The 12500-nt window shown below is 38.6% G+C and overlaps 1 protein-coding gene across 1 annotated transcript in view; it reads left to right on the top strand.

Moving 5' to 3' along the window:
• Positions 1 to 12500, top strand: part of LOC135225726 (T-box transcription factor TBX20-like) — a 312868-nt gene that overhangs the window by 237499 nt on the left and 62869 nt on the right. The window contains exons 4-6 of the mRNA XM_064265104.1: positions 7835 to 7936; positions 8789 to 8960; positions 11192 to 11353. Coding sequence (XP_064121174.1) covers positions 7835 to 7936; positions 8789 to 8960; positions 11192 to 11353 — 436 coding nt within the window. The remainder of the gene's footprint in view (positions 1 to 7834; positions 7937 to 8788; positions 8961 to 11191; positions 11354 to 12500) is intronic.

The following is a 12500-nucleotide window of genomic DNA, read 5'->3' as shown; positions in this document are numbered from 1 at the left end:
CTTTAATAGTGAGATGACATGTTTAGAAGGGAAATTAAAGAAGTTGTAGACGAGATAAAGATGAAAGGGAGATGGAGATAGCTTCGGGTAAGCCCTTCGCACAATCCTTGGGGATATATTTTGCCACAAGGGCAGCTGGGCTCCGGTGGGTACTACAAGAGTTGGAAGACCCACACCTGCTGGAGGAGAACTGTAAGTGGCGCTGGAGATGAGTGGAAATTTGGGAAAGATAAAAGCTCAGGAACGACATGCTCGGTGGAATTTTATAGGTCTTCTTTGCGTAAACGCGGCATTGGAGGGAATGACACACACACACACACCCATATATATATATATATATATATATATATATATATATATATACATATACATACATATATATATATATATTATATATATATATAATATATATATATATATAATTATATATATATACACACACACACACACACACACACACACACACACATATATATATATATATATATATATATATATATATATATATATATATATATATATATTATATATATATATATATTTACACGTATATATAGTAAATTTGTCATTTTGTAGCTCAGACACACTTAATTTGCAGCCACCTTTATGGTGCGTCCACACAGTCGAACAATGTCCGACGGACAAATATTGTTACCAATTCACAATTATGTTCCGGTCTTTTCCTTGTGAGCAGAGTAAAAGCAGTGGTATAGAACCTCACCTGGTACAACTGTTGCCAAATCTACTTCCATCGTTTCAACGCTTATGACGTCATCCTGCTTCGCCTATGATACGGTAACAATGTTTGCCCGTCGGACATTGTTCGACCGTGTGGACGCACCTTAAGGGATAAAGACTAACTGGTAAAAAAAAAAAAAAAAAAAAAAAAAAAAAAAACACACACACACACACAACACACACATACGTAATACACATAGACTGAGTGGTTATGAAAATGAAGATGGTTATGTATGAAGGGATTCCAGAGCCGCTGTCTTGTATGGCAATAATGTAAATGTTGAATGTGAATTAACGAAAAGGGATAAAACTATTGCGATGAATGTTTGAACGGTATATGGGATGCAAGGAGAATGGGAAAAGTGGAAACTTGTAATAAACAGAAGTGGTAAAAAAAGCAGCGCAAATGAAACGGCGGATCAGTGTGTTTTGAAGTGTTTTTGCTTTTGTGAAAAGAATGGGGGTGATAACGTGACGAAAAGTTGATCATTCGGGAATGTGAACAGACAGGAGGAAAGGAAATAGGAACAGCTGATTAGGTAGGCTGAAAGAGGTGCTGGAAAGGAAAGGCCTTGATATTGGAATGGAATAGAATGGAATAGTATAGGGTTTAGGCCAAAGGGCTTGACACGGGAGAAAACCTTGCAGTTGCACTATGAAATAATAGTTGGGAGAGGATGGGTAGCGAGAAGGAAGAAATATAATATGAAGGCCGAAGGGCGCTGCAAAGAACCCTCAGTAATACCTACAGTGCACCACGTGATGTGCACTAACGGCACTTCCTCCGGTACGGGAATCTTGATAAAGGAAAATCGAATAAAATGCGCTCATGGCTGTCGTACAATGTGTGTGAGTGGGTGGGTGTGTGCCTGAAGGAATTGACGCTCTTGTGATAAACCTCCTGCTTAGGCGTCTAAGGCTGCTGATGTTGTGGAAGTTTTCTGCACAGGGGGTTAAATTAAGAAAAAGTGGTTGAAGCATGAATACGGTAGTGGCTATTGTACTTCATTTTTTCTCAGGAGCCACCCTCTGGTAAAGGAAAGGGCCTAATCTTGAAAATTAAGGAAGTGTGTCGGGGTGGGGGATTGGGGTTGGGGGAGACGTCTGAGAGGGAGAGAGGGATAATTCGACGACATAAAGGACACTTCATTTTTTGTTATATGACTGTAATTTCCCAATAATGCAATCTTTGTATAAAAGCATTATAGGCTGAAGAATCTATGGGCCCTCACGATTGTATATTATTATTTTCATATTATTATATTATTATTATTATTATTATTATTATCATTATTATTATTTTTTATTTTTTTTCTTTTTTTTTTTTTTTTTTTTTTTTTTTTTTTTTTTTTTTTGCTCTATCACAGTCCTCCAAATTCGACTGGGTGGTATTATAGTGTGGGGTTCCGGGTTGCATCCTGCCTCCTTAGGAGTCCATCACTCTTCTTACTATGTGTGCCGTTTCTAGGATTCACACAACTTCTGCATGATGTCCTGAGCTACTTCAGCCTCTAGTTTTTCTAGATTCCTTTTTCAGGGATCCTTGGGATCGTGCCTAGTGCTCCTATGATTATGGCGGGTACATTTCCACTGGCATATCCATATATCCTTCTTATTTCTATTTTCAGGATCTTGAATACTTTATCCAATTCTTTTCCTACTCTTTCCTCTTCAACTCTTGGTGGGTCCCATGGTATTGCAACATCAATGAGTTTTGATACTTCTTCTTGACTTTGTCAATCAACGTCACGTCTGGTCTGTTTTGCACGTATCACCCTATCCGTTCTGATACCATAGTCCCAGAGGATCTTTGCCTGATCGTTTTCTATCACTCCCTTCAGGTTGGTGCTCGTACCACTTATTACTGCAAGGTAGCTGATGTTTCTTGCACAGGCTCCAGTGGAGGGTTTCTTTTGCCACTGAATCATGCCTCTTTTGTACTGGTTTCTGTGCAAGTGCCGGGCATTCACTGCTATGTGGTTTTTATGGTTTCATTTTTCGTATTGCACTTCCTACATATGGGAGAGATGTTATTTCCGTCTATCGTACTTTTGAACATATCTGGTTCTTAGGCCTGATCTTGTGCCGCTGTTATCATTCCTTCAGTTTCCTTCTTTTAGCTCTAACCCTCTGTAGCCATTGCCAATTGTCATCGCTGGCTAGTTCTTTAGTCTGTCTCATGTATTGTCCGTGCATTGGTTTGTTGTGCCAGTCCTCTGTTCTTTCTGTCTTTCTCCTGTCTCTGTATATTCTGGGTCTTCGTCTTGCTTTATTAGTCCTTCTTCCCATGCACTCTTTAGCCACTCGTCTTCACTGGTTTTCAGATATTGCCCAAGTGCTATGTTTTCGATGTTGACGCAGTCCTCTATACTTAGTAGTCCTCTCCATCCTTCCTTTTCGTGTTATGTATAGTCTGTCCGTATTTGATCTTGGGTGTTAGTGCTTTGTGTATTGTTCATATGTTTCCTGGTTTTCTGATCTATGCTGCGGAGTTCTGCCTTCGTCCAGTCCACTATTCCTGCGCTGTATCTGATTACTGGCACTGCCCAGTGTTGTTTATGGCTTTTGTCATATTTCCGGCGTTGAGTTTTGACTTGAGTATCGCCTTGAGTCTCTGCATATATTCTTTCCTGATCGTTCCTCATCTCTTGGTGTTTTATATCTCCTCCTTCCATTATCCCAGGTATTTGTATCCTGTCTCATCCTCTATGTGTTTGATGTTGCTCCCATCTGGTAGCTTTATCCCTTCAGTTCTCGTTACTTTGCCTTTTTGTATGTTGACTAAGGCGCATTTTTCTATTCCAAACTCCATCCTGATGTCCCCAGATACAATCCTTACAGTCTGGATTAGGGTATCTATTTCCTTGATGCTTACATTACCATCGGCTTGATGTCGTCCATGAACATCAGATGGTTGATTCTGTTGCCTCTTTTCTTGAGTTGGTACCCGGCATCCATCTTATGTAGTCCTTTTGTCAGGGAATCATGGCTACTACGAAGAGTAGTGGGGACAGGATCGCTGAAGAATCTATGGGTCTCACGATGAATTAATATTTACGTCATTATTATTATTATTATTATTATTTTATTATTATTTTATTATTATTATTATTATTATTATTATTATTATTCAAAAATGAACCCTATTTATTGAAAAAAACCCACAGGGGTCACTGATTTGAAATTCAAGCTTCCAAAGAATATGATGTATTAAAATGAAAGAATAGTATAAGGGTAGTAAGAAAATATATGAAAAATAAAGAAAATATGAAGAAACGAAAAAAGCAGTAAGATAATTACACTCTAAAAAAAAAAAACAATGAAACAAAATAAAAACATCTTAAATGGATATCCCTACTTCATAAAAATACATAATTCAGCATATCCTCACATCTAAAATGTTTTGATTTCATAAATAAATTATGTAAGAATTAAGCATCAAAATAAATATACCATCAAAGCCAAAAAGTTCCTCTTTCATAGATACATAAATTTTACTGTTACCAATGAGCAGATTAAACATATACTACTAAATGTTCTCATTTCATCCTCACATCTAAATTTTTTTTTATTTCATAAATAAATTATGTCAAAATTAGGCATCAAAATACATATACCATCAAAACTAAAAAATTCCTCTTTCCTAGATACATAAATTTTACTGATACCAATAAGCAGATTAAGAATATAGTAAATGTCCTCATTTCATCATCAGATGTTTGTGAGTACTGTCTTTAAGGCCATCTACTTAACAAAGATAATATTCATGAAATGTTCCCCTTTCAGATAAAAAAGGGAAAGCTTTGCTATCATTTTATCGCCTCAGTTCGATAACCGTCGCACGGCCAAGTGGAAGCCGTAAATGTAAATTAACTCGTCAGATCAAGCTGTGGAATCGTAAACCGTTTCCTTTTCAGTATTTTTGCTTCTCATTACTTTTATTAAGGTCATTCATCGCCCTTATTTTAGGAACACATTTCAGTGATGTTGCTTATTTTGCAAGTAGATTTTTTGGGAACGTTAAATAATGGTAGAGCCGTAAGGCCACAATTGTATGGAACAAAAGCCATATAAAAAACAGACATGATATATAAGAGTGAATATTTTAGGTTATTGCTTAAAATATAAAGGAAAAGTCAGCACTGGGATCCAACATATATATGGTATACCTGGAGACTGATGAGATGACCCCATTTGTGTATATGAAGCCTCTTAATTCTTTCAAAGTTTTATCACCCTCAAGAGGAAGGACCCGAGCTGCCTCACATCTCCGCTCTGCCAACAAGGAATCAGAAGAATTGTTTCTGGTGGTGATTACAAAGTAATTCCTCGATATAATGTGGTTTGGATCCCACAATAAGCTGTAGGTCCCGTTGCTAGGTAACCAATTGGTTCCCAGCCACGTAAAAATATCTAATCCTTCGGATCAGGCCTAGGATTGCTGTTAATCAGCTGTGGTCTGATAAAACTAAGATGTACATTTTGCCACAAAGCCGGCTTCATCTTTAAACCAAGGTTTAGACCTTGATCTAAACCAGCCGACCAACACAAAAAGAACGCACAAGCCAGAAAGAAAGAAAGAAAAAAAAATTGTCTCCGTATCGGGAACCGAAAGCTAGACAGCTTTTTACGTATTTTGTCGACGAACAGAAACACAGACAGACCCATGTAATACATAAGTAAATAAGAAATAATCTTCAGGAAATGTTCCACTGAACATCAAATGTGGTAAAAAAAAATGATGTCTACTTTGTTGTTAGTGATCTACATAGATTAAGCCGTACTTATGACACAGCTCAAGCTGTTGTCTATATCGTTTCATACAATATCAGCGCTGTGAAACTGTGACTTTTCACTGAGTCGCCTAATTCTTCTGCATTGTTAAACGGCAGAGGTAAGTCTGAGCTGAACTGCCCTCAAACTACTCAGTATAGGAAACGATGAGTTTGAATTTTTTTTTTTTTTTTTTTTTATTTTTTTTATTTTTTTAGATTTCAGTGTAGAAAGAATACCAGAGGCAAGAGCATGTTCTGCAAAAAGTATTTCTATTTTTCTTTTCTTCTCATTAAAATTTTGACAGTGAATTCTCATGAAAGAAATAACGACCATCCCGCATTTCCCAATTTCTGTAAATGAAAAAATCTATTTGCAACCTGAAGTTTTAGGAAGGAAATATCCTGTAGAAGACTGGAAGAAATTTTGCTTCGTCGACTTGGGCGTTATCTCTCTCTCTCTCTCTCTCTCTCTCTCTGTGTGTGTGTGTGTCCACCGCCGACCAATTCACCCACCCATGAATAGGTATACCGCCCACCAGTCCACCCACCCATGAATAAGTATAAGAGTCTGATGATGGAGCCGAGAAAAGGGCATGGATCTAGTAGAAACCTCATTCCCAATGACTTGCTGAGAATCTGGAAGGTTGCACCCTTCTGTCGACACTGAGCCCAAAGTGGAAAAAGGAGCGCAAGGGAAAGACAATACCTATGTATCTATCTTATACAATATTAGCCGAGAGGTCTCGTTCCTAAACACTGATAATGCCACGCAGAAACGTTTTGCCCCGAAGAACCAAGGAGAACGTAGCAAGCAACTGGGTCTTAATCAAAATGCTTTGGGCAATGGGAAAACAAATTTTCTCTTTTGGTTTATAAATTTCCTCATTGACATTATTATCTCATGAAACTCTCATTCTTCACTCCTGTTCCGAATTGCTATCATTACTCTCGCGATGGCCTCCATGGCTGAAAACCTATTCATCGTAATAAATAAAAGTGCCATTATTTTTGAAATTTCTCATTCTTCTTTGATTTTGCATTGCATTTTTAAATGTTCAATCGTTTTGTTTCGAGTCGCCATAATTTCTTTCATAAACTGTTTCACGATTAAAGATATTTCATTTTTACGCTTTTTAAATATCTAAATCATACCGTGACCAACCAATGAAAACTGAACGCATGTCGTGGAATTGTAGTATCGGTAAAAATTACCCCAAACTCATTTAATGAAACTGCTCAACAAACTTGTTTTTTTTCATCTCACCGATTTCCTCAAGTTCTAACATAAATTCCCAACGAAAAAATTACTTGGCGGTGAACTTATATCGAGAGATATGTTCCTTCACTGCTGACTAGCGTAAAAATCATTTCTAAATTTCACCGGTTGATGTTCTTACTAATTATTACTGTGGACAAATCAATCATAGCAAAGAGCAAAACATGACATTAATCGTTATCTGAAATCAGGGCTGATCTCAGCTGACAGCGTCAATGCAGAATTCAGAACTCGAAGGACGAGACTGGAACACTTGCTTAATACCGGCTTTAAAATCAAGATAGACAACATAAAAAATATCATATCGTTTTGGAAACCACTAATAAATCTGTCTGATTCAAGTTTGTCGTGTTTATTTTCATTAAAAGTTCCTAGGTTATTTCCACTGCCACTTCTCACATATACACACGAGTATACACACACACACACACACACACACACACGCTCATTCATAATGACTAAACTTATATTGTCATAAACACAAAAATGCTGTAGATGTATGCATATGTCACGTAGCAACAATGGCAGAATATTAGACACACTTTCAACAAATGCGAAATATACAGTATGCACGCACAACTACCTTAAAGAGGCATGACTTTTCATGCATCACTGAAAAAATGTGGTAAGCATGCATTACCCTACCAACAACAGGACTTCCTCAAGCACGTATAAATAATAATAAGCGCACACATTAGTTTTCACGATTAATAAGGCCTTTCGTTATCCTTTAACAGAGAAAAGATTTATTTCTCTCTGGAAGCAACACTAGCCAATGTACACAACAGGACCACCTTAAGCACTTCAAAATACTTTTAATACAAAGAATACTGAGTAAACGCACTATTCTTCATTAGTGAGGAGACCTATTTTTTTAACAGCGAAAATCCTTCTCTCTCTCCCAGAAAAAAATTGCCTAAAATCATTCCTCAACAGTGACAAAAGTTATCTCTCAAAAAATGTCTCCATCTCACTGTCTCTTTGAAGAAGCCACAGGCCTCCTCTCAAACTTTTCTAACTTGATTTTGTCTCCCCCCTACTGCAGGAGGATGTTCCCGACGGTGCGAGCTTCCTTCACGGGTCTCAAGAGCGACGACCGATACATCGTCCTCCTGGACATTGTTCCCATGGACAACAAGAGATACAGGTGAGATGACGTCATTCGAGTTAATGGACTTGTGCAGTAGCAAAATGGTCTAAGTCTGTTCCATTACCCGCACCCCAACCCCAAGCCCCCCTCCACCTCTCTCTCTCTCTCCTCTCTCTCTCTCTCTCTCTCTCTCTTACATACATACTGTAAGTAAAGGCAGTATTATATGGTATTCGTATGCACAACTGCATGCCATCCAATGGGTGTAACTCACTTTGGATTCAGTAAGTATTCAATAACATTAGCATGAATGATTCATACTTAAAAGGGTTTATTGAGGCTTATCTACAACATGGAAGCGAAAAGGGTTGGTTGAATATGTATGGGTAAATTTTAGTAGCTGGTGAAATAATTGTGGGAAAAAATTGCAAAAGGACAAATGTGGTTGTAAAGACTGAACGAGTGCATTGGCGTGAATTGATTATTTCCAAGATAATGGAAGCAGTTAGATTGCAGATTTTGTTGTTATTATTATTATTTAGGAGTGAAAAATACTTGGTAAAGGTCTCGTATTCGAGGAAGTAAATGACTACAGTAACTGCTATTTTTATATTTTTGTAGTTGCATGGGATAAGCTATGAAACTTGTAGAAACTTTCTGCAAAGGATTCTTGTTTACAGTAATTAGAAGATAGCGTTTGCAATGACTGCTGACTATTTTTCCTTATAGTTATCCCATTCCAAAGATACAGCTTCCCTGCTAAAAGCATGGAGAGAGAGAGAGAGAGAGAGAGAGAGAGAGAGAGAGAGAGAGAGAGGTATTTCAAAATCCATGAAGCTGGGGAATAAGAAATTGTGCTGCCATTAGACTACCCTAAGTTAATCATATATGTTAATTCGACATCCACAGATACGCGTACCACCGATCCTCGTGGCTAGTGGCCGGAAAAGCAGACCCTCCTCCGCCATACCGGCTGTATCCGCATCCGGACTCTCCGTATACCGGCGACCAACTCAAGAAACAGATCGTCTCTTTCGAGAAAGTCAAACTTACCAACAACGAGATGGACAAACACGGACAGGTATGAACTCTACAGTAGTTACATGTAGCAAAAACTGACTTACACTTGGGCAAACTCGCCAACTGCCAATGGAGTTCTTCCTTAGCCTTTTAAATAAGTAACCTACACTGCACAACCACAAGTTTCTTGAAAATGATACCAAGGTCATATCTGAGGTAACTCTTTACTCTCTGTTTTCACTAAACTCACATGAGTCTCATTCCAAAGTTCAATTGTAATAGGTTCTTTTTTTATCGATTATTACTCCTAAACATTATCTTCTTTACTTTGTGCATTTCTGAATTAACTTTCAGTATTTCTCCTTTCCATACTGGGCTGCTTTCCTATGGCGTCCTTATGACAGCAGCATTCTGCTTATCCAAGTAAGGTTGCAGCTGAGCTATTGATAAACCATATTAGACATCACGTTGGCTAAAACACCCATCATCCCTCCCAGATACCTGGTCAAGAATTCTATGTCCATTTTAAGACTAGTGAGGATAGACAGGTGCTGGGCTTTCCCATCAGTCGTTGTCCTTTATGAAGGTTTATACATAATTCAGAATTGTCTGGCCTTCTTTTAGAATATCCTATGCTTGCCAAATAAACTACAACTATTACTCTCACCACGTTCTTTATACTTTATATGATGAAAAACAGCATTCTTAATGTGGTCACTTGGTCACCATTACACAACGTTGAGAAGTGCTTAGCATCTGCTATGAGGGTTTTGACCGCATCATTGGCTACAGGGTTCTTCATGCAGCACTGGCCACTGTAGCTTTTGCAGATGCATCTTACCCTATCCACTCGGCAAACATTCGGGAGTCGCCCTCTAGCTTGAATATCACTTAGGTTCTAATTCCTACAATCTTCTCCCTAAAACCTAATGTTCGGTGACGTGACCACGAGCCCTTCCTGATCCACGCCTAAAACCTAAAACTTGATTCGCATTTCTGTCACATGTGCGGAACCTATGTTTCTGTAACATTAACGCACCTACTGATTGGAGTCGTGGAGCTTGAATATTTCCTACATTATGACGTGAGGCTGAAATTTTTTGTCTTCCATCTTCCTTCATTCTCTGCGCTTGCTCTTGGTGACCTCATAATATTCCTTTCTTCGGTTAACTTACTTTACTCAAGTTCTTTACTAGGAAGACTGAGGGACTTCATCCCACTTATACCTGATATAGAAGGAACCAAGGCTCACGCCTTCCACGATGAAAACAAGTATTATCATCCAACCCATATTCAGTGTCATCAAGAAAATGCTCTTGATCCAGTACTCTTGATCTTTTCTTTGTCTTGTACATTAGAAGTGTTGTGAAATATATTCTCATTATGTGTCTTATGCTACTCAGCAAAATTATGTGTTATTTTGACATGTTTAGGCTCGTGTTGGATGTCATCCTTATACTCTCATACTTCGTCCTGATTTGTATACAAGTTTATTAATTAACCTTTAGTGGTTACTGGACTTAAGCAGTAATTTGTAAACTTTCAGCCGACCACTAACATATATTTCTCCGCCTGGAAGCTGATTTAGCGTACTCTTCCTATTCTTGTCATGAGTGATCTGGCATCATTATTTATTTCCTTTATAAGATGACCTTTACTTTTGGAAAAAAACATATTTCTAAGTTCTCACATGAATTATATTCTTATCTCTATTCTATGTTTCTCTATAACTGCAATTTCAGATGTGTTATTTACAATACCATTTCCCTAGGCCACTGCATCAGGAATGAATAGTTTAAGCTCACGACGGGACTCGTCATTTGTTAAAAGTCTCACTGTATATTTTCATGTGAGGGAATGATATACATATACATGGAGTGTATGCACTTATGCGTCTTTATTTGTACTTTAACTCAGTGGTGGTTCAATTAAATCAAGTGTTTTCTACATCTATCTTAAAATTACACAGAAAGGATAGGGAAAATTATTGTAATCCTCTCTAGAAGGCTTTAAAGCAATGACTGTTATATAAAAGGCCGTAAGAAATATTTGATATAAAAAGAGCTGACGAAAAATCCCCTTGTCTAAGCACCCGTTTCGATGAACGGGGCCAATAATATCCCCACAGATCGGGAAATTTTTTTTTCTATTCTTGATGTAAAATAATTTCTTTTGAAAGTGTGAGAGCGAAAGCAACCAGTCCTATTGAAATGAAACGTAAAAGAGGCCTTCCGTCTCCTCCAACACCCCGATATTTATTCCGAGCACATCTTCTTCTTTCCCCGCGGCCAGATTGTCTTGAATTCGATGCACCGCTACCAACCGAGAATCCACTTGGTTCGACGCCACGATTCCGGGCAGGGGCCCGTGACCGATTTGGACCTGGAGGACCACAAGACCTTCATCTTCTCCGAGACCGTCTTCACAGCCGTCACTGCTTATCAGAACCAGCTGGTAAGTCTCCTTTAAGTCTTTTTTTTTTTCCTTTTCTAATAATACAATAAACTTCTTAGTGTCTATTTCACACACTTCGATACATTTCACGAATCCAGAATGTTGGTCATACGCAAACTCACATTTAGAAAAATAAAAATATCCAACATTGACCATCGTCCTCTAAAGAAAATATTGTTTTGTCTACTTTCATGTATTCAACTTAGTCAAATTAGAGATCCAGTACAAAATATATGCAAACACCCAGCTTACTTTATCAGATTTCTTCTACTCACTTCGGTCCTTTCCTAGCTGGAATCTGACACCTGACTGGCAGAGACTAGCCAAATTTCCGTGTATTCCTAATTAACAAGTTAAATTGTAAGAAAATAAAAGGAAGTTTCATTTCCGTAAAAAAAAAAACTATCTAGCCACTTTAACATCCATAGCTAGCAGTGTTGCGCATTCAGTCAGAGAGAGAGAGAGAGAGAGAGAGAGAGAGAGAGAGAGAGAGAGAGAGAGAGTGGAGGCAAATGCACAAATAAATGATAAAAAAGGGAGTAAGAGAAGTCAACCCGAAGTTATTAAATTAGGTTGTCCTCTGGGACGCTGGCGTGCATTATCCCAATACAGCGTCCGCATCATTGAGCCTCCGACCTGCCAAATGCAGCGACGTGTAATTGGCCGAATTGGAATTAGTTGAATTAAAATGGCGAGTTGACGAACGGTGAGGGGAATCAGTGTCGCCGCTCTGATACGCCAAATTCAGTCGCCCTCCGCAATTACGACAGAGGTTTGCTGATGATAACGCAATGACGGCTGTCGATAAAGCGATTGTTTGGGTATTAATGCAATTGGGTAAAGGTTTCGATGGCATCCCCGTAATGGAGTAGTTGGGTATATCAGCAACGAGATTCTACAGTACTCTGTACTTCTCTGACTACTCTCTCTCCACCCCCACCCCCATCCCACCCCTCCCTCAACCCCTCACCTTTCCTCCAGCCAAGCCCACCCCACTCCTTGCTAATTCCCCATTACTTTCCCCATCCTCTTACCTACCTTCCACCATCACCATCCCTCTCCCTATCCCACCCCACTCCCACTCCTCCTCCTCCTCCTCCTCCTCCTCCTTCTCTTACCCACACACGATGATATGCGGTGGTGTTAT

This window comes from Macrobrachium nipponense, chromosome 13 (assembly GCF_015104395.2).
Source record: "Macrobrachium nipponense isolate FS-2020 chromosome 13, ASM1510439v2, whole genome shotgun sequence".
NCBI classification, from domain to species: Eukaryota; Metazoa; Arthropoda; class Malacostraca; order Decapoda; family Palaemonidae; genus Macrobrachium; species Macrobrachium nipponense.
This window is presented reverse-complemented; position numbering and strand designations above follow the sequence as displayed.